This window comes from Lampetra fluviatilis, chromosome 39 (assembly GCF_964198595.1).
Source record: "Lampetra fluviatilis chromosome 39, kcLamFluv1.1, whole genome shotgun sequence".
Lineage (NCBI taxonomy): Eukaryota > Metazoa > Chordata > Hyperoartia > Petromyzontiformes > Petromyzontidae > Lampetra > Lampetra fluviatilis.
This window is the reverse complement of record NC_136313.1, coordinates 10777486-10800417: the sequence shown is the minus strand read 5'-3', so window position 1 is coordinate 10800417 and position 22932 is coordinate 10777486. Positions and strand designations below refer to the sequence as shown.

Sequence of the window (22932 nt, the reverse complement as noted above, 5' to 3'; positions counted from 1 at the left end):
TCAATCCACACAACCCCGCGTGGCGTCTACCCAACAGTGAACCCTTGCGTGAGGCTCGTCATTGCCACCGCCACGCCTAACTCGCTGCTCTGTGGATGGCGACCGATTACAAACGCATTGGGCCACGTGTGGGCGTTCGGAGTTGTGGCGGGGGGGGACCCTATGGACCGTGGGCCACATCTGGTCTGTGACTTCGTCTCACGTGGCCCACAATTTTATTTCACGTGGGCCCCAAAATTCATTTTCACATGCACATGGACTGCAAATTCATTTCATATGGACTACAAATTCCTTTAACGCAGACCGCAAATGAATTTCACGCGGACCGCGAATTTCTTTCACGTGGCCCGCAGCCACGTGAGGCCATCCAATTTGAAACGGCTCGAGAATTATATTTATCCATCACCACATCTTTGCCGCACTAATCGGGCACTGGTGGGGAATATTTTTTGACATGTTGACAGCGCTGCGCTCAGTCAGCTCTCGTGTTCCCAGTTGTGGTGCACTCACGGTGAATGCATGCGAATCCCCACCTGGTTTAAACTTTTGTGTCAACTAATATGCGTATGTGTGTTGAACTTCTTTCGCACCGTACGTAGCCAAACATGCTTATCGGAGGTGCAGTGGGGGGACAACAAACTAAAATCAGTTCAAAAGAAATTAGTTTTCAATCTAGATTATTTAAAAGTGCATAGTTCCCAGTCACTTCCAAATATCTGAAGGAAGAGTGTTCCAGACGGCCACAGAAGCGTATCTAAAAGCGCAGCGTCGTGCAGTGACTGACTTTGTGTGGCTCCCCATTGGTTTTAAAATATCCTATTCGGCCGCCTCAGTAAAGTGAAGGTTCACAACCCCTGGTTTAATAGGACACTGTTGTCACAGTAGAGTAAACGAACCCTTGGGTTGAAATGCGGTTAAAGTAAAATAAATATCAACAAGTAGTAGTGGTGCTCAATACTTTACCAGAAGATGAAATGACAGGCCCATTCTCTGCAACGTCGATGTGTTTTGTTTTTGTTGTTGCTGCACCACGGATCTCCAACGAATCACAGCCGGGCAACCGGTTAAACGGGATCGTCACCTGCGTAACGAGTCAACATCAGCTTAAACACTCAGGCCCATGACACGCCGCCCCCTTTTTGCAAGGGCGACGTGAGGTTCGTGAGCTGCTCTCCGCTTTATTTCCCTCTCCACCAACCCCCCCCCACACCCGACATAACAAAAGAAGACTGCGTGGCAGCGCCTCTATTGGTATCCAATCGATCTTTGTTGTTTGTGCCCCAGGAAGGCTGGCCGTGCGTATCTTGAACAGCGTCGCCGTTATCCCGTAAATTTTACTCAGATTTGCAACGGGTCGCGGTCGGTTCTCGCCGTTTGCCTTTTGAAACATTTGTCGAGGGTTGACCCGAGGGGCACTTTGAAGGCGTCCGCGAGTGTTTGCTGGGGCGGGTTGACTCGAGATGACGCTCCGTTAAGCGTGTGTGCTCAGGCGGCAACGTTCGCCTTCAAACACGCCGGCGCCGCTGCCACCGCCGCCGCGGTCTCCACGCCGTCGACGTCGTCCCCCCCCCCCAAACCGTCGTGCCTCCGGCTCTCGCCGTCACGGTGGGGTCGCACGAAGAAACGATTCCAAACCCCGCCGCCACCGCCACGCACGCGTTCCACATCCAGCCGTGATCGGCGTCGCGTTCTGCCAGGATGCGGAGAGATTGGGCACCGCGGTGGCTAGGAGATGTTGACTGCCTCGCCTGGTGTGCGGGAGGTCGTGGGTCTCTCTATCCAGTGAGATGTTGACTACCTCGCCTGGTATGCAGGAGGTCGTGGTAGATGTTGACTACCTCGCCAGGTATGCAGGAGGTCGTGGGTTCGATCCTGACCCTGACCCCTGCTGTATATTTGGAGTTTGCGTGTCTCTCTCCTCGTGGTCACGTGGATTTTTCTCCGGGTCTTCCGGTCTATCTCTCCACATTTAGAATCAATGTCAGGCGTTTAGAGTATTTGGCTGCTATACATTTCCACGCGATAAGCCACTTCGTCGAGCTATCATTTGTGATAAGCAGGTTTGCTTCTGAAAATGAGCTATTCAGCTCAGTGGGCCTTACCTGGTAAAATAAAAACATAGTTTAGTTTCTAGTTTAGATTGGCGGCGCTCGGATAGTCGCTGTAGCGTGAGTTCAAGAGACCGCGGAGCCACGCGCTGAGCGGGTGCCATCGCCCAGCCCTGCACATTCTCGTTTTATTTTTTTACCTTCCCCCCCCCCCCGACCCCCCTTCCTCAAATTAAATCCCGATCGAACCGTCGCCATCACGTGACAAGACATAAGCATCCTTTCGTATCTCTCGATGAGCGGTAGCAACCCTTCGTGTTGGAGAACAGCTCACACGTATTTCCTGAAGCCGGCGTGCAACTTGGAGGAGCCTAGTTCAGGAAATGTAAACACTTGGCTGTAGGGCTCTTGTCGTGTGTTCACGTGAGCTTACAGCAGCGTAGGACACACAAAGCCACGGCCACAATAGTTGGTTCTGGCGCTTATATAGTTCTTATGTTATTTTATTACCGGAAGCAAGCCAAAGGCATCGTAATTCTGAAACGCAGAAAGCCACAAGACTTGCACTCCAGCTACAGGGTCACGATATCCCTCTGGTCCTCCACCTCCAAGCTGATGAAACTGCCTCCCGAACAAGCCAGATTCCCAATTGCCCATAGCTGCTGCAAACGGATGGCTGCCTTCGCCACCCTCAGAAACTGGTTTCCTGCGTCACAAACAGAAGATTGGCAACAGCAGCGATTGCCCTCTGCTGCCTACGACTCCGTTTGATCGTCGTGGCCTACTGCTGAAGTTGTCAAAAAATCACCAGATGCCGTTTCTCTCATACGCCTAATCGGCACGATGCTCATCAATCCATTATGTTCAGGCTCAGGCCAAGTCGTCGCGTGTTCACGCAACGCGACACTTTCAGGAACGCAAAGAGGACTGACTGTACACCTCACGACCCCCCTGCTGGCATCGCGCTGCTGTCACCATCCTAGAATCTCAACCCAGATCTGGAAGAAGGCTGGCGAACAACGCGGAATAACGCGGAGGTCCCGAATAAACACCTCATTCGATATCCACACATCGCACCTCCGGGCCTTGCATTTCTGCTCGAAGACTCCGGTGGTGGAACCATCAACCGCATCAGAACATCAACAGGTCGCTGCCCACATCCGCTTCATAAATAAAATGCAAAAATTAAGACCAGCCACAGCGGTGCTACTTTAACCGTACAACCCAAACTGTGGACCGCACAGTAAATCACTGTAGCCTACACTCCTTAAACGGAGGAGGAATGGCAAAACTGCACGAAGTCTCTCCCGAAGCTCTCTGGTGGCCAGCAGACCTCGACATTGGCATTCAGCTCCTGACCATTTGTAACTTTTGACACTGATCCAGGACAGCTTAGCCCTGACCCTGTGGGTCGTCACCCGCCGTTAGAGTCGACCTGGAGCCGGAGATGTATCTGCTATCACACGGCGCAGCAGCAGCAGCGCCACTCCGCTGCTGCTGCTGCCCATTATGAACCGTTCCCTTTTATTCGCAAAGGCAAAATAAACAAAAACTCTTTACGTGCGAATAATTACGTTTTTTTTAATACTCTGGTGTCGGTTGTGCAGTATACGTCTCAAAATGCTGAACAATTGCAATTAGCATTTTGATGAAAAAAAAGTATTGACAGCTCCACAGTGAAACAACAAGATGGGCACGGTGAAGGTACGGGCGGTAAATGTGACACAGCACGATTTGACCAAACCGTTCACCACCACGTGAAATAAAATCGCGTGATTTATTTCATAAGGCCTTGGGAATGGCAACCCCTCCTCAGAATCAACCGCTGCGATGAAAATGCGCTCAAATGATGATTATCTTCAAAAAGTAAAGCGCGGTGAGGTTGTGATGGTACTGATGGGCCGCCCGGCTTCCAGCCGGTGAGTGAAACCAGCTTCGCACGAACTCCTCCCAGCCGGTTAAATAGCGATACGCTGATTCGCCTATTTGCTTCACCGTCCTCTGCGGGGGGGGGGGGTGCGTGCGCTCTGCGCTCCCTTTGACTTCGGCACCGATTTCTGCTGCCAAAGCAGGAAGGGAGCGTGAGTCCCGTGTCGGGAGACGAGCGAGCGAGCGAGCGTCGCAAACAGGACATGGGTCTGGGGTGAGTTCAGGGGGCCGGGGCCGTGTCAGCCACCTGCAGGGATGCCCGCAACATCCCCCCTTGTGTGCCAAACGCGCGCGTGTGTGTGTGCGTGTGCGCGTGTGTGTGGGGAGGGTTCGTGCTACGAACCCAGTGACCCGGGTTCAATTTCCGCTCATGGCCAACACCGGTGACGGTTATCTGGACTGGTCTTGGGCCTACCCTAGGTCCGCCCGGCCTCAATTGAGTACCTGGTGCGGTGTATAAACCTCGCCACTGGGAAGACAAACGCGGCCGGGAGTGGTGCTGGCCACCCACCCCCTCGTGTGCAGTGCCGGCCTTGATAGGTGCTACTCGCTAACAGCACTTGCTCCTACAGTCTGTTAAGGCTTCACCGGGAATCTTTGTCTTTGTGTGTGTTTGTGTTTTATTTGGTAGTACTACGAGATGTCTTACGGCCTCAACATCGAAATGCACAAGCAGGTGAGTAGGGCTGGGGACTGTGGGGGTGGGGGCTGTGGGGTGGGTGTCGGTGTCTCCCCGCTAAGAGGGGTGAGTGGGTCCCCTAGGGTTTGTTTCGGGCAGTAGGTTTATCCTCGGTTGTCATTAACATTTCGTGCATAGAAAAACACGCGATTGGTCAAATATAGTTTCCGCGATCGTCTTGTGTGGGTTATACAAAAAAAGGCATTTATAGGGTGAAGTGGCAAGGCAGTAGTATAGCAAAAAGTGGTTAAGTGGGGCGGTGGAGTGATATTTCAGAGTGAAATCTCACTCTTAAGTGCTACGCCCCTCGCTGGTGCTCGCAGACTCACTCCTAGGCTCCTCCACACTGGCGCACATTACGGACCCCGGCGTGCAGAGGTTTAGGGGTTTTTTTTTTCTCCCGTCACACCGCACCTCGTTGGGACGCGCGGCACGCCCCGGACGTTTCGGAGCACTGCTGCCGACAATTTTTTCGTGAACCGATTAGATCCGAGCCAATTTTTTTTAAACCCTATTCATCTCCTATAAGACGCCTCCAGAGCACGGAGCGGAATTTGGCGAGCCGTCGTCGCTTCGCGACGTGCGCGGTGATGACCCCGACGGCACGGCAGCGGCGGTGGCGAGCCATCCCCGAGGGACGTCATCACGAGTGGAGAGCGGGCGGGGGGCTTTGCTTGCCACGGCACGGGTCACGCCAACCTCATTACTTCCCTGAGTCCCGGCATCATCATCATCATCCTCCTTCTGCTGGTTAAACAAACGAACCCCCCCCCGCCCTCCCCCGGCAGTCGTGTGTCGCCTCGCGTGAGCACTCACGCCAGCCTCGCCTCCTCCGTCTCTTTCAGATGGAGATCGTGAAGAGGCTCAACGCGATATGTGCGCAGATAATGCCGTTCCTCGCTCCAGAAGTAAGTGCTTTCCCTCTGACAAGCGGGAAGCGGGGGGTCGGGCCCCTGGTATTGGCAGCGGCACAAGCGACGGGATGGGTGGGTTGCTCAGCCTGTTTTTGTGTGTGTGCGTGTGTGTGTGCGCTCGTGCATGCGTGTTCGTTCGTGTGAGCGTGTGTGTGGGTGCGCGTGCATGTGTGTGCATGCACGCACACACATGCATGCGTGCGTGTGCGCGCCAGTGTGCTTATGACCAGCTCCAGTTTGAGAGCAGAAGTCTCACTCAGAATCAGTCGAGTGGCAATATCTTTTCATCGGCTGCACAATGCTGTGTGGAAGCTACTTGGTCTGTCGCTCAACACGAAGCTTCGGGTCTTCTCGGCCACGGTCATGCCCTCCCTTCTCTATGCTTGTGAAACGTGGACCCCCCTAATGGAACATCTTCGCCGGTGAGAAAATTCAGGCTGGCCTGCCTACAACCCATCCTGGGTTTAACCAGGCTGGATTGTGTGAGGAGCTCACAAATCCTTGAAAGATCTGGACCCGTTCCCATCAGTGGAGTGATGTGGTACAAGTGGCGGTGGAGCTGAGTGGACTTGCCAATAACTGGTACCAGCGGTGTCAAGATCGGCCTCTGTAGAGGAGGCTCGTGAAGGATGCTCCTGGGCAATTGGAGGCAGTCGCCCTCCAACAACAACGGAGGGCAGAGGAGCAATGCTCACAACAACGAGCAGAGTGCTGGGCGGCTAAAACACAGCAAGGTGGCACAGTAGGGGACACAGGTGGTGCATCGGCCAGTCATCTCAGTTAGTCGATCCATGGCACCTGGGTCTGCCCCGTGACCTCCTGCTGGCGGGCGTTCGACACTTCACGTGGCACATAGCCTGGCACAAGCACCGTGGTGACGTCTCCGCCACTTAGTGGCGAATGGCGGTTGTTGTTGTGCCAGGACCGCGCCAGTGCCGAGTTCTCGTGAGGACCTGTGGAGAGAGGCCCTTCCCCCAAGTCCCCTCATGGGTCACAAACACCCTCAGCTCTTTGTCACCCATTAAACACCTCGGACAGGCGAGAGCCTCTGTCTGCTGCTAGAAGGTGGAGAGAAGGCGCAGGGAGTTGGTGCACCGCACCAGAAAGTGTGTGGGGGTTGCCTCCACGACGCGTGTGTAGTGAGGAGCGGCGGCACAGTGATTAGTGCATTGCGCTTCAAACCCAGCGACCCGCGTTCGACTCCCGGTCAAGGCCAACATCGCCAACAAAAATTTGAACCGGTCGCAGGCCTCCCCTAGGTCGACTCGACCTTAAAAATGTGTAAACAACAGCACTAGGGAGACAAAGGTGGCCGGGCACGATACTGACCACACAAACCCCTTGTTGCGCCATTCTTGGCTTCATCAGTGCTCATTAACAGCACTTGACCCAAAAGCCAGTGTTGGCTATACGGGGATTTTTGTCTTTTTTATATTGATTAGTTGATACATAATTATAATAGCCTTTTACTTGGCCAGCCGACTATTGTGGAAAAGTTTACACGGCAAGCAGCACGAACCACACACAGAGCATTCAGCACCTGCCATGGCGTGAACTGCTGTTTACAAACAGACCATGGACATACGAAAACCACAGACCATAATGGGGACATGATGATTCTGTGTGTGTGTGCATTTACGTGCATCCACATGTGTGCACGCGCACAGCAAACACCAGTGACGATTATCTAAACCGGTCCTAGGCCTCCCCTAGGTCGACTCAGCCTCAAATGAGTAACTGGTGCAGGATGTAAACATCTCCTCTGAGTGGACAAAGGTGGCCGGGCCTACTTGCTTAGTAGCACTTGTCCCAGCTGTCTGTTAAGGCTACACTGGTGGATCTTTGTACTGATGTGTGCGCGTGTGCGTTGTTCAGCACCAGCAGCAGGTGCTGCAGGCGGTGGACAGGGCCAAGCAAGTGACCATGGCGGAGCTGAACACCGCCATCGGAGTACGTGCCCAGCTCCCCGCACGCCCCCTTAGCACACACCACCACCACCATCGCCACCACTGCCTTCAACCCCGGCACACAAACAGCACCATTGTCCCTGCTATCACCACCACCACTGTCACCACATAATGTCAACCTCATCACAACCACTACTATCATCCCCGCCACCGCCACCATCACCACCACTGCCATCAACCCCATCACAACTACTGCAATTGCCCCTACAACCAACACCCAACAACACCACCAAGCCGATTGCAACATCCGCCGCTGCCTCCTAGCCACCTGCACTCGCATTGTCTCTGCCACCATCAATATCAGCGCCCTTACCGCCATCACCACCACTACTGCTGACCGTGCCGCCGCAACCACCAACACCACTGCCACCGCACAGTTCCTGCCACCGCCATCTCCACCGCCATCGTTCACCTAGCACCTTTCACCGCAGCGGTAGTAATTGGTCGTAACGATGTCGTTTATTTGCCCAGGAAAGCCTCCACTGAGTCTCAAGGCTCTTTCTCAAGAGGCTCCTCCCCCACCCCGCCCTCCCCGCAGCACCAGCAGCTGCAGGCGCAGCACCTGGTCCACGCCCACGGCGCCATCGCTCTCCCGCAGCACCACGCGTCGCCGCTGCCGCCCCCGGCGATGCCCACGCCACCCACCGGCGCCAACGGTACCGGAAGTGGCGGCGGGGGCGGAGGTGGACTGATGGTGCTGTCGGGCCCGCTAGGAGCCTCGTTGTTGCACCAGCTACCTGCCGACAAGGGCCACCATGGCCTCCTGCAGGGACAGCTCCACCTACAGCAGCACCACCACCAGCAGCAGCAACAGCAAGGAGAGCGTGGCCAGCGAGGTATGATTTGGAAGCTAAAGACTAGCGAGATGGGACTCAAGCCGCGAGCGTGAGAACAGGAGCTCCCAAACCCGAGGATTTAGTCTGTGGGCGCCCGGCCCAATCCTGACCTTGTTGCCACCTGAGGCTGGAGCAACATCTTCAGTTAGCGGATAAAGTCGAATCGGGCGACAGCGCCATTTAAATAACCCTTGACGGGCGGCAGGACGGTGGCACGGTGGTAACGCTTGCAGTGGTGGGAGGGGGGGGGCCTGTGCGGGGGAAGATAATCGGAACGAAGTATCTAGTCTTTTTTTAATATATCAACGAGTAGAGATTGCGTTGTTGCTCTGCATCCAAAGGCACGGCTGTCGTGTTTGTGCTCTGCTGGACATCTGTGAAAAAGAGCTTTGTAGCCCATAGGATTCCTCCAGTATGAGTAAATATTTTTATTCTGATTCTCACGAGACCCTCCTAAACTCAGAGCACGAACAGTAATCCACTCGGTTACGTCACAATAACATGCCAAGGTGATATGCATTGTGAGGGTTTATAAATATATATTCTGAGGGATTTAAAGAATATTCTGGTGAAATAATTACATGGATAGGAGCACAAATTGAAATGGTGTAGCGATGTCAACCGTGCCAATCGGTGATGCTGTTTATTGCCTCGGCAATGTCGGTCGACTCCCTTGCTGCCGGGCAACTGGCTAAACAGGTGCTCATCCACATAACAAATCATAATAGACTTAATCAATTATACGTCTTCCAAACTTCTTCCGCCGATTTCCTTTCGTCAGGTGACCAGCAGGCATCACTGGTAACGGCCCCGCCAGCAGCCACTAACAACAACGGAGTCACAGGAGCCCAGCCAGAAGCCAGCTAGTGAACTCGAGGCATCGATTATTTATATAATTAGATATTATATGTATAATATAATAGGAGTATGACACTTGAGTCCATCTATATTTACGGAGAGTCATTGCCATATATTGCAGCTCGGTAAAATGGCATTAAACATTTGGAGGGGAATCGGAGGAGGAGAGGGAGGGGGGACATCAGCTGGCAGAGCCGCATCAATCGATCCGCAGTCAGGATTTAATTAGCATGGTTGGCTACGTGAGGTACAAACGAAGTATGAAAGGGGGGGTGAGGGGGAGGGGCGTGGGGGTGGGCAGCGATCGCCGTCGGAAATCCGAGGACCGTTCTGGAGTCAAAGTGATCGGCGAGCCAACTGGGGCGAGGTCGTGAATTCGAATCCCCCAAACGGTCGTGTCGGACGCACGGGGACGCACGCATTTAAAGTGATGACGTCACTGTATTTGCTCAGCTAAAAAACAAAGTTGAACAGGGGGAGAAAGGGTGGACCGAGTGTGATGATGACAGGGGAGCTTGAGCCTTGGCTTCCAGCATGGACAAGGTGATGGTGTGGGTGGTTCTATTCTGTCTATACCCTGTCCACTGTTTTTTCTGCCCCCCATCCCCCCACCCCCACCCTTGCCGCATCGCCGCTGCCTCTGACATCCGCTGAAGGCGACAGCGACCGGGAGATGCGCGTGGTGAGAGTCGCACACCGCTCGCTCCTCACTCGCAGTCACGCGTGGCGGCGCCAACACTCTCACCCCGTATCAGAGGCAACTCTTAATGCCCAGAGACAACTCTTATTACCCAGAGGCAACTCTTAATACCCAGAGGCAACTCATTCACTGGCCAATCGTCGTGGAGCGTGGGAGACGCAGGCGTGAAGGGCAAGCCGCCCCGATTGACGCGACGAAAGCAGACTGGAGTTTTAATTATTTGTGCGTGTGTTTGTCTTTGTGTCCGTGTGCATGCGTTCTTTTTGTTTACGTCTCAGAGCAAATCCATCTCGCCGTCGGGCAGTCTGAGGGACGCGGAGAAGTTTCGGCTCTCGGCCGACTACGGCAGCGAGGCCAAGAAGCACCGCGTGGACGTCAAGGACCCGGCGGCCAACCATTATGTGAGTCGCCCGCCCACCCGCGGTCATGTTCCCTTGAGGACATTGTTGTTGATATTGTTGTTTTGTTGTTGTCCTTGTGAAAAGGCGAGAGCCGAACTGCCGTGAACACCCGGTGACGCTGGGCGTCATCGCCAACGAAATAATATTTTTTTGTTTTAACAGATAGGCTTCTACGCCTCTATTTAAGGAACGAAATTGGTTAACTTCTCCACAAATCTGGCTGTCGCCTGATGAAGCTGGTTGTAATTACTGGCGAAACGTCGTACTCAGATTGTAAATGTTGTGGCTTGGCTCTCCAACACACCGGTTAGTGCTGTACTAGTGACGAATTGGCCACGTTCTGTTTACGTGACCAAACCTTACTTATTGGCTGTCGGGTGGTGGCGGGTTTTAATGACACATTTATTTATTTACGCGATCTAACCCAAAAAACCTCTTATGGATGTATATTCTTTTTTAATTTACCAGGTAAGGCCCACTGAGCTTCATAGTTCTTTTTCAGAAGTGACATAGCCAGAAATGAGAGCTCAACAAAGTGGCTTATTGTGTGGAAATTTATAGCAGCCAAATACTCAAAACGCACGTTGATTCTAAATGTGGAGGGGAAAAACCGGAGAAAAATCCACACGACCACGGGGAGAGAGACAGCTCCAGGATCGAACCCACGACCTCCTGTATTCCAGGTGAGGTAGTTAACATCTCGCCACCATGGCACCTCCAATTAATTTGATTGACTCCGTCTGGTGCTGGAGGGTACAGCTGAAAGATTGCCATTATACCTTCACTCTGATCTAACTTTAAATAAACGAATTATGAATCGTAATTTTTATTGGTGATGATGATGTCATCATGGTTGTTGTCGTTCGGTTGTCATTCATCGGCATTCTTGTTGATGTTTGTTGTCATTGTTGATTGTGTGTTGTTGTTGTTGCTATCGTCGTTGTTTACGGAGCGCACGATTCGACGTCGGCTCGGCCGTGAGTTTGCGAGCCCCCAACTCACCCCTCGCTGAGTTTGGCAGCCACCGCTGAAGCCGCTTCGCTCGCGATGAACATCTCAACGTATCCTCTGTGAAAATGTCACCCCAGTGACAAGCGGCAGGAACTTGACCCAGTGGCTGCAACCCCCCCCCCCCTTCCTACAACCCCCCGCCCCCTTAGTGCCATTACCCCCCCCCCGCAGCTCGCGCTTCCACGCGGCGCGCTTTCCAATTTCTTGCCGCGCACTGGGCAGGGGTGGTGGTCGGTGAGGGGCGGGGGGTGAGGAGTAGGGGAGTGAGGTGCTGGGGGGGGTGAGGAGTGGAGGGGATGAGGTGCTGAGGGGGGTGAGGGGTGGTGCGGGGGGCAGGGCCGGGGGGGGCTCCACATGGGCCGTTTTCTTGTGGGGAGTTCAGTATAGTTGCGCCTGTCCCGTGCTTGGCTTTTTCCACGGCACCTCGGGGGGCTGCCTCCACCCGCACGAAAAACAAAGAGAATAATTTAGAGCGGATGATTTGTTCAAACGTCCCCCGGGCGATCGGTCGCACTCACCGAAGCGCGGCACGGTCGGTCACGTGGGTACCATCATTCACGAGCCTCGGCACGCGCAGGCGATCAGCAGGTTGCGTGCGGTGGGGTAAAGCGTTGGTAACTTTCAACAGTTCCAAGGCGTCTGACCGGCTTGGAAGAGTAGGCAAAATACTGTCTGCATGGGGCTCCAAAGTCTTTCTTTCTTCTCGAGTGGAAGCCTTTCTGCCAGGTGCAGCGGCGTGAGAAAGCAATTGCAGGGCTGCGCCTTTACCCTGTATGGGTGTTGGGCGGGAAGATGAATGGCGAGCACGTCCGTGGGTGTGAGCACGTGTGTGTGTGCGTGTGTGGCACAGTAGGGGACACAGGTGGTGCATCAGCCTGTCATCTCGGTCAGTTGACGCAAGGCACCTGAGTCTGTACTGTGACCTTCTGCCAGCGGGCGCTCGACGCTTCATGTCGCCTTAACGAGCACATAGCCTGGCACAAGCGCCGTGGGGATGTCACCACCAATTAGTGGCGAATAGCGGTTGTAGTGGTTGTTGAGCGACCACCACTGTGTATTTCAGGACAGTGACGCGGCCAGGAGTGACGACAACCTCGTGGTGGACATCTCTAACGAGGTGAGGCACTGCGTGGGGACGGGCCACTCACCCAACCACCAAGCCACTCACCCAACCACCAAGCCACTCACCTAACCACCAAGCCACTCACCCAACCACCAAGCCACTCACCCATCCACCAAGCCCCTCACCCAACCACCAAGCCACTCACCCAACCACCAATCCACTCACCCGACCACCAAGCCACTCACCCAACCACCAAGACACTCACCCAACCACCAATCCACTCACCCAACCACCAAGCCACTCACCTACCCACCAAGCAACTCACCCAACCACCAAGCCACTCACCCAACCACCAAGCCACTCACCCAACCACCAAGCCACTCACCCAACCACCAAGCCACTCACCCAACCACCAAGCCACTCACCCAAACACCTGGCCATTCACCCAATCTCACTCTTATGAATACACACCTACCCAACCACCCAAACACACACCTGCCTCGTCATTCGCCTAACTGCACAGCCAACCATCCAACCACACAGCCACTTACTCAACCAACTCAAAAACACACATGCACCCACCCGGACACACACCTGCCTGGTTTGTTTCAACACTGACCCACGAAAATATGTTAATGGAACAGTCCGTTTTGAGATCAAAATCCACACGGTGGACATTGAATTTGTAACATTCCATTGTGGAGAAGCAGCGGGGTTTGGTGTTGGATGCAGCCCAAGTGAGCTGATGCCTCCCCATGCCCCACCTCCCCGTAGCCCCCTCCCATACTGGTACCCTCCTCACCTCCCGTGCTCCCCTCCGTCACCTCCCCATAAAGCAAAGCCCAGGACCGGACCACACATTAAACCAGACCTTACGCCAAAATAACTTGACTCCATCTCTGGGCCCGGGAACGTTGTGGCGACGTTGTGGCGACGTTGTGGCGACGTCATGATTGCGGCCCATTCAGGAGGCTGCTTCTCCCCGGGTGGGGAGCCCGGGACCCGGCAGCATCGGTGTCAGTGTGGCACCTCCGCAGGAGAACGGCCTCGATCGGCTTCCCGGGGGCCGGAAGGAGGGGGGCGGCGGTGGCAGCGGTGGCGGCGGGGGGCCCCCCCAAAGCCCCGCTTCGGTGGCATCCAGCAGCAGCACCCCTTCGTCACGCTGCAAAGATGCTGGCCAGGTGCCGCCCGCTACCACGCCACCCCCCACCTATCTCACTATTCTCTCCATTAATTCGCCATTTCCTGTCAGTCATGGAGGTCATGGGGTTTGTTTGACCATACCTGACCATTCTGGTCAGTGTGGGTTGATAAAGGAAACGTTCTGGTCATCTATCTATCACTAGGCCTCTTCATCCACAACTTTGATTTATCCCTTTTTCTCTCCTTGCCGCGCTCGCTCCCTCCCGGTTTCCTCCCGGTTCTTGCGTTGTCTCTGCTCCCTGAGACGTTTGCTACATTCCGGGTGCAGTCCGGATGTGAGCCGTCGACGATGACAGTGATGGTGACGATGACAATGATGTCGTTACCCACGATGGCGTTAACCTCGGCCGCGGCTGCTTTGTCGTCGTCGCCGGCAGGTGGAGAAGGCCATCACGCCGGTGTCGGCGCTGGGCGACTCCCTTGGGGTCGCCGGCGCCGGCGGAGGAGGAGGCGCTGTCAGCTTGAGGCCTCTCCTGGGGAAACCGCCTGGCGCCATCCCCCTCGGTAAGGGCCGTGGCCGCCCCTACCAAGACCCCCGCTGTGCCCACCTCATCCCCCCTCCCCCCCACCACTGATCTCCCGGCGGAGTTTGACGTTGAGTCCCCGCTTGGTAGTGCACACGGCGAATGGTGGCTGGCACACTTCGCCCATCCTCTTCCCTCCCCTCGCCCCTCCACGCCAACCCGTCCCTCCTCTGTAGCCCTTTCGTGACCTCTAACTACCGCTCGATCGCTCATTCCTCAATCCTTGCACGCCCCTGCCGTCTAAATTATTCGCCATTTCTTTTAAGCTGTGTTAAGCGCCTCCGGTGAAGGCGCTCTATAAATATAAAGTGAAATTAGATACGGTTGGGGGAATGTGTGTTGGTCTACACTGTTCTGGCCAGTGCCCAATATTCCCTCTGATTGGCCCACTTGCGGATTGTTTACTCTCCCATCTCAGTTACAATTTAATGCCGAGCTGTCGATTCTTTGCGCTAACATCATTTGGCATCATATATCCGTGTCCGCTTATGTGTTAGTGCCACAGTCGCCCCGTGTCTGTTTGAATGTCTCTCTCAATTAGTCTAATTGTGCTGTGATCAGTCTAACCTTAATCTGCCTGAGCCGACTTGCACTGCAGGGAATATTGTTATTCAACGTTAATTTATGTTTGTCCAATATTTTCGATTTCTCGTGTGATACAGTTGTGCCGATTTCTATGTTTACGTCATCATCGTATTCTACTGTTCTTGTTTCTTTTATTTTACTTTTGTCATTTTTGGTGACCCACCTGGTTCAACAAAATCAATTTTAAAGTCTGTGTATTCCTCTTAGTGTTTGTGGTTCTTTCTGTATCTCTGTGTATTCCTCTGTGTAAATTTGGATCTATATGTCGTTTCAGTGACCCGGATCACTCTAGTGCACATGAGACTATCTCCTTGTCTCTTTGAGTTCTCACCTGGTATAAAAAAATATTTAAAACTTACCACTGAAACTAAACTAAGCTATTTTTATTTAACCAGGTAAGGTCCACTGAGCTGTATAGCATTTTGTCAGAAGCGACCTGGCTATCACAAATGATAGCTCAACGAAGTGGCTTTTTACGTGGAAATTTATTTCAGCCAAATACTCTAAACGAGTGATGTTGACTCTAAATATAGATGGAAAAACTGGAGACTGCAGAGAAAAATCCACATGACCATGAGGAGAGAGACATGCAAACTCCAAATATACAGGCATCACGGTCGGGATCGAACCCACGACCTCCTGTATACCAGGCGAGGAAGTTAACATCTAAGTTGCCACGTGTCGCTCACAACTAGATGATCGGTGAAATTCAAGCAGGACCCACCTGAAAAAAAACAATCATTAAACTCCGGCGAGTCTTTTCCCTGAATAAATAAATAACTGCGTTAATTATTCATTATGAAATCAGTGCCGTCATTCACTTCGTGAATATGCAAGTGTGCGATTCTGCACGAGCACACCTTGAATATCGCACGCCTGCTGCGCATCAGTGTCAGCACGTGGCCAAATGGCGTAGCCCAGAGGTCGGCAACCTGCGGCTTCGGAGCCACGTGCGGTGGCTCTTTAAGGGCCGCTCCTTCGTGACCTTCTTCATTAAGGACCTACCTACTTGTGTTCACCACAGGGCATTTTTTACGCCAGCAGTGGCCGTGACGACCTCTTGACCCTGACCCACGTGCCCTCCTGCCCCCTCCCCAGCTGGCTGCGGCTTCCGGGTCCCCCTGGCGGGCGGAGGAGGAGGTGCGGGGGGGGGCGGCCCCCCCTTCGTCGGGGGCGGTGGCGTCGGCGCCCCCTTCGGGATTGCTCCCCACCCGGGCGCCAACGGGGAGCTGGGCGTGCCGGGGCCCGGCCATTATGGACCGCCCGGCGTCCATCTGCACGGCCTCGCCCCACACACAAGCGCCCTCGCCGCCGCCACGGCCGGCACCTACGGCCGCTCGCCCGTGGTGAGACCGGCACCTTCCGCGCAATTTCACCACCGTCGCGTCGTCGCGCCTCTTTCCGTGTGCCGCCGGTACCAGAGCGCCGGCTTGGAAGCCGGTAATTAAGGAGGTGAATAATTTATTTGGTGCCCCCCCCTCCCCCCGCGCCCACCCCTCACCCCCGTGGCGGTGCGATTAGGAGTCTTATCGCACAACACGCTGTTTCCACCCGCAAGGCCGAGCGGTGGTTATTCTCGCGGCACCGATGGGTTTTCTGGTGGGGTGGGGGTATGGGGGGGAGGAGGGGCCGGGGGAGGGAGGGGGCGGGGGCACGCGGTGGAGACGATGGTTTAGGTCTCCCGAGCGTGAGGCTGTAATTGATCGGCGAGGCGTGAGATTAAAAATCGCACCCCAGGCGTTTGTGCGTGCGTGCGGGTGTCTGAGCGTGCGTGCATTCGAGTGTGCTGCTGTGTGCATGTGGGGTGGTGCTCGTGTGTGTGTTTGTGTGTGCGTGCACATGCACTTGCCCCAACAGTATGTTAAGGCTATAGGGGGTATCTTTGTCTTTTTTTGTGTGTGCAGCAGTGGCACGGTGGTTAGCGCACTGCGCTACGAACTCACCCACCCAAGTTTGATTCCCGCTTACAGCCTGTATCAGCGACGAATAATTGAACCGGTTCAAGGCCTCTCTTTGGTCAATTCAGTCTTAAAATGCACCTGGTGTGCTGCGTAAAGACATCAGCACTGGCAAGACAAATGCGGCGTTCGGGAGTGGTGCTGGCCGCCCACCCCGTCGTGTGTTGTGCTCGCTAACAGCACTTGCCCCAACATCATGTTGAGGCTATACGGGGGAGCTTTGCTTTGCTTGCTGTATTTGAGCGGTGTGTAGTTTTGGGGGCGTAGGACGCCCCCCCCCCCCCTTCCCGCGGCCACCCCGCCATCTATCCAGCTCATGTCTAGACGTGCGTTCACGTGCGTGTGTGTGCGTGCGTGTGTGCAGCTTTTTCCTCGCCCCACGCATAGCTCCACCACACGCTGACGATTCCTCCGCTCTCGGTCGCGGGGCGGTCCATACGGCGGACGGATCCGGCCTCCCTTGTCTGTCTCACGGCCGTTTAAATTCACCAACGTCAAGCACGTCCATAGGCCACGTGAGCAGCGGGGTCGGTGTCCCGGGGAGGGGCAGAGGGCCGGTTGTACGAGGTCGTCGTCGCGAGCGACCGAGCGGTGCGCGGTCCCTCGCGGACTCTCGTTGGTGCTCGTCTCCCGTTTGTCGCACGCAGATGGGGTTTGATCCGCACGCACACATGAGGGTCCACGCGGCGGCCACCCCGGGCCTCACTGCTGGCCTTTCCACCAAGCCGTGCGTACCCCCTCCTCCACTCCTCTTCCTCCACTCCTCCACCACTCTTCCTCCACTCCTCCTCCTCCACTCCTTCTCCTCCACTCCTCCTCCACTCCTCCTCCTCCACTCCTTCTCCTCCACTCCTCCTCCACTCTTCCTCCACTCCTCCTCCACTCCTCCTCCTCCACTTCTCCTCCTCCTCCACTCCTCCTCCTCCTCCACTCCTTCTCCTTCACTCCTCCTCCACTCTTCCTCCACTCCTCCTCCTCCACTCCTCCCCCACTCCTTCTCCTCCACTCCTCCTCCACTCCTCCTCCACTCCTCCTCCTCCACTCCTTCTCCTCCACTCCTCCTCCACACTTCCTCCACTCCTCCTCCTCTACTCCTTCTCCTCCTCCACTCCTCCTCCACTTCTCCTCCTCCTCCACTCCTCCTCCTCCTCCACTCCTCCTCCACCATGGCCACGGCCCGGTCACTGCAGCCTTGTTTTACTCCACTCACCATCCTATTGACTTGCCCTCACTCTACTCCCCTCCTCCCTCTGTCCTCTCATCTCACTCTACACCCCTCCTACATCTCCCCTCTCAACTCATTTGATATTTATGAATCACCACCCCCCGGCCTTGAGACATTTCTAGATCCACACATGTGCTGCCTTGCCCTCCACCCCCTTTCCCCCTCCTCCTGCCCTCTGCCCCCTCCACCCACCCACTCCCTGCTGGTACCAGCAGGGCCTACTCATTCCACGTAAGCACCGACGGGCAGATGCAGCCAGTGGCGTTCTCCGGGGACGCGTTGGCGGGCCCCAGCGTGCCACGGCGCGTGCGGCTCGTGAGCGCCCTGCCGCACGGCGAGGTGGTGTGCGCCGTCACCATCGGCAGCGCCGCACGCAGCGTCTTCACCGGCGGCAAGGGCTGCGTTAAGATCTGGGACGTGGCCCAGCAGCAGCACCACGGGGGCAAGGCAGCGCCCGTGTCGCAGCTCGACTGCCTGGTGCGCGCCCGCTCGCCCCGCCCGCGTGACCACTCGCCACTCACTCTCACACCCGCCCTGTTGCCACCCCCCCCCCCAATACCCACGTGCTGGCATTCGTTTCCACCAACATGGCCGCATCACTGGTCCACCAGTCAACCGCTCCTGTCCTCGTGCCCCCTCGCTCGTCATTGTAGCAGCTCACCCACTCCTCACGCGCATGCCCACATTCCCAACTCGCTACTGAGCTGCCCTCATTACCCACTCACCACTACTACCCACAGCCCCATTCCAACTGACCGCTCACTGAACCTCGCTCGCTATAATCTTGGTCGAATTTGTGCTAATATGGACCAAGTCAGTTACTAATCTTGGCCAAATCAGTTAGTAATCTGCGCCAAATCCATCACTAATCTTGGCCAAATCGGTTAGCAATCTGGGCCAAATCAGTCACGAATATTGGCCAAATCATTCCCGATTCTGGTGCGAACGTGTCGCTAATCTGGACTGCGTCCGGCCGCCGCACAGAACCGTGACAACTACATCCGCTCGTGCAAGCTGCTGCCGGACGGGCGCACACTGATCGTGGGCGGCGAGGCGAGCACCATCTCCATCTGGGACCTGGCGGCGCCGACGCCGCGCATCAAGGCGGAGCTCACGTCGTCGGCGCCCGCGTGCTACGCGCTCGCCATCAGCCCCGACTCCAAGGTGTGCTTCTCCTGCTGCAGCGACGGCAACGTCGCAGTGTGGGACCTGCACAACCAGACGCTTGTCAGGTTCGTCTTACCGCTCCCACCGCCGCCCACCCGTGACCTCTGTCCCCCGCCCCGGCCCCGCAACCCCCCCCGCCCCCCAACTCTGCCCACCCCCCTCTCGCGACCAGGACCACCCCCCCACCCCAACCCCACCCCCCTCCCCCACCTCGGTGTGTGGAACCTGCACAACCACACACTCGTCAGGTTTGTCCCACCGCTCCCACCTATGACCTCTAACCCCCGCGACCCCACAACATGCATGCATACGTGGGCAATACGTATGCATATTGAACTTATTTCGCACCGCATGTAGCCAACCGCGCTAATCGGAAGTGTGGGGTGACGACAACAAACTAAAGAGGGTAGGATTCACGGTCTAACTTGGTTCTAGTGCGACCGCGCGTGTGACTCCTTCATCACCACCGGGTAAAACTAAACTATGAACTAAACTATGAACTAAAATATTTTTATTTTTACTAGGTGAGGCCTACTGAGCTATGTAGCTCTTTTTCAGAAGAAAACCTGGCCACAAATAATAGCTCAACGAAGTGGCTTATCGCGTGGAAATTTATAGCGGCAGCCAAATACTCTAAATGAATTTAATTCCAAAATGTGGAGGGAAAAAACGGAGGATCCGAAGAAAAATCCACGCCACCGTGGGGAGAGAGAGATATACAAAATCCGAATATACAGCAGGCATCAGGGTTGCGATCGAACCCACGACCTCCTGTATACTAGGTGAGGGAGTTAACATCTCGCCACCACCGCGCTTGAGTCGCCCTGATTCAACCTGGTGTCCCATCGCCCGCAAAGGGAAACAACGAACCGTTTGAAGGCTCCTGGGTCTCGAGGTTGCGTTCCTTACGAACGTTCCTCCTCAATCCATTTCGGGCTTTCCCGACTTTTGAAAAACCGGAAACCAAATTCTGAAAACGATCCTCACTCGTTTTGTTGTTGGGTCAGGCACCCCCCCCCCCACCCCCATGGTGGTGATAGCTCTGTGCCAGAATCCTCATCGCTATCCCCTCCCCACACACCAGCCGAAACGACCGTCACGTCCGCACGGACACCTGTTGCCGCTTCCTCCGGCCCGTCCCCCGCAGGCAGTTCCAGGGCCACACGGATGGCGCCAGCTGCATCGACATCTCGCACGACGGCGCCAAGCTGTGGACGGGCGGCCTGGACAACACGGTGCGATCTTGGGACCTGCGCGAGGGACGGCAGCTGCAGCAGCACGACTTCACCTCGCAGGTGCGCCCGCAGGGCGGGGCAGGGGGGGGGGGGGTCGCCGTGGCAACCGGAGCCACTGTAACTGGGGGTAATTGTGGTAGGGACGGAGTGTGACCATCGTAACCGGCGTTACCTGGGACAACCAGGATAACTGGGTTGCACATGGTAACAGGAGTAACAGGAGTAATCAGGGTTACCATGTTAACCAGTGTAAATGGGACAATCGTAATGAGTAATAACTAGGGAAATCAGGGTAGCCACGGACAACAAGGGTAACTAGGGACAACTTTGGTAACCATGGACAAGGGTAACCAGGGTATCTAGGGGTAACCAAGACAGCCGGGGTAACGAGGGGCAACCGGGGTCATGGTCGACTGCCCACTCACTCACTCGGTAATTTTCACACTCACTTGGCTAATCGCTCACCCGGCCACTCATTCGCCCAGCCACCCACACACTCACTGGCCCGCTTGCTTACCCACTGACTCATCTACCCACTAACCTGCCCACTCCCTGGCCCACTCATTTGCTCACTCGCCCGTTTACTCATTCACTCACTCACCCATTTGCTCACCCACTCACTTTAACCTTGGGGCATCACCCAGCCGGATGTTTGCTAATGTTTTAGCGGCAGAGTCGGTAAGTTTTCAGACAGCTGGCACAGCCGCTCCGCCCCGGTCAATCTCTCACGCCGGCACCGGCCACCCCTTGGCAGATCTTCTCGCTGGGCTACTGCCCGACGGGCGAGTGGCTGGCCGTGGGCATGGAGAGCAGCAGCGTGGAGGTGCTGCACAACAGCAAGCCTGACAAGTACCAGCTGCACCTGCACGAGAGCTGCGTGCTGTCTCTCAAGTTTGCCCACTGCGGTGAGCGTCGTCGTCGCTATCATCGCTATCCCTGACTTCTTTCGTCTTTTTTGTTGTCTTGTTTACTTATTCGTCTCATCCAAGAATCGTTTATTTGGGATGAGAGCTGGAATTTGACAAAATTTATTTCAGCACCAAATATTGTTTGGTCGGGTTTTTTACGTGTGTGTAGTGACATACGAGACGTCCCTAGATGGCAGCCATAGTACCCAGTGATGGGGGTGCTGTCGGAGCATGGCCCTGGCAAAGGTGAGAGAGCGCATGAGGATCTGGCCTTTGGATGAACTCGGGAGAACACGTGACCGGACGAGGTGGAAAGGGTTACCCCCCAAGGGAGGCGAGAGGGACACGTGATGGGGAACCAGAGCCCTCGAGAAGAATCTGGAATGGGGCGTGGCCAGGGGCAAAGCACCTGGCCACGACGGAGCGGATATAAGCCGGGACGGAGAAGCCGGCAGGGGCGCCATCGTTGGAGTGCTGTTGAAGAGAGATGGGACCCGCCCGCCAAGTCTTGGATCCTCGGTCTTCGGGCATGAGAGTAGTCGTCAAGATCCGGGCAACGTGTTAGCTGCCCCGGCAGGTTATATAGTGCTCCCATGAGTGTTATGTAGCTATCCAGGGTGGTCACCACCTTTAGTCGTTATCCCGTTGAGTGTAGACTTACTTGTGTTGTTTTAGTGAATAAAACGTGTTGCCTCCATACTCAAAAGTGCATCTCAATAGAACCCACTACATTTGGTTTCAGAAGTGGCTAACCATACTAAGTGATAGTTTTAGACGAGGAGAAAATGTTTACTCATAGACGACAATGCACGAAGACTTCGTCAGATAAAGAGGATGAAGAAAGGATCATTCCCCAGACAGCCCATGCTGTTGCAGCCCTAGAGAGTTCAAGTTCATTTATTAGCTATAACCCTGTGAGCCATTCGGCTCTTCAATCGGGTGCAACCGCAACAAACAAAAAACAAAAACATGAACAAAAAACATCTTAAAGTGAATATGTGACTAAGTGCAAATAGAAAATCCAAGAAAAGACAGCAAAATATTGCAGAAAAGAGAGAGAGTGAGGCGGTGCTGCCGGCGGAGCAGCGGCAAGAGTTTTACGCCGCAGCTTTGCCGCCGTCGGGGAGAGACTGTGGCAGTGTTGGTCTTTGAGCTGGGCTACGAGGAGCCGCCACCAGAGACTGGAGCGCCGAAGCTGAGAGGGGTTGACGCCGGAGCCGCCATTTCCCACGCGTGGGAATCTTTGGACGAGCAGCCCACGTGCGCCACCGCCATTTTGGCGGTCGGGCAGGAAGATCTTCCCGCCATCTCTGAATCTCCACAACCGGCGACGATTGCGGTTCCACCTCTCCGGCGACGACATCCATTCATCAAAGAGTTTATGGCGTCAGATGGCGACAGGGAAGCGTTCAGGAGGCGCTTCATGACGAACTGTGAGTTGGCGGGTTGGACGGAGGTGGAGGCGCTCCCTGCGCTCCCCACCGCACTAGATGACAACGCCTTGGCGGCGTTCTATGCCATTCTATCCGCCGACAGGGACACGTTGCTGCGGGCCTTCATGCAGATGGCAGTGATTTTTTATCCATCATCCAACGTTCGTCAGAAATTCTCTAGGGGAATCGGAGACGCCTCTCGCGTTCTGCAGCGCTTTGCTATCATTGGCACAGGCGGCATTTCCAAGAATGGAACAGGACGGGTTGGACTCACTAGTGCTGGAGCAC

The 22932-nt window shown here is 55.2% G+C and overlaps 1 protein-coding gene across 6 annotated transcripts in view; it reads left to right on the top strand.

The window, feature by feature from the left end:
• The window catches only part of LOC144945995 (transducin-like enhancer protein 4), a 45263-nt gene that overhangs the window by 14248 nt on the left and 8083 nt on the right, over positions 1–22932 (top strand). For 2 of the 6 annotated variants that reach the window (XM_078874709.1, XM_078874710.1), the window contains 15 exons: positions 4609–4653; positions 5502–5642; positions 7446–7520; positions 8076–8373; positions 9888–9913; positions 10210–10332; positions 12407–12460; positions 13375–13587; positions 13987–14113; positions 15817–16064; positions 17324–17403; positions 18114–18378; positions 18886–19133; positions 20216–20363; positions 21058–21208. In XM_078874709.1, the coding sequence (XP_078730835.1) occupies positions 4609–4653; positions 5502–5642; positions 7446–7520; positions 8076–8373; positions 9888–9913; positions 10210–10332; positions 12407–12460; positions 13375–13587; positions 13987–14113; positions 15817–16064; positions 17324–17403; positions 18114–18378; positions 18886–19133; positions 20216–20363; positions 21058–21208 (2242 nt within the window). The remainder of the gene's footprint in view (positions 1–4608; positions 4654–5501; positions 5643–7445; positions 7521–8075; positions 8374–9887; positions 9914–10209; positions 10333–12406; positions 12461–13374; positions 13588–13986; positions 14114–15816; positions 16065–17323; positions 17404–18113; positions 18379–18885; positions 19134–20215; positions 20364–21057; positions 21209–22932) is intronic. The other 4 variants (XM_078874712.1, XM_078874713.1, XM_078874714.1 and 1 more) reach the window with 4 other exon arrangements.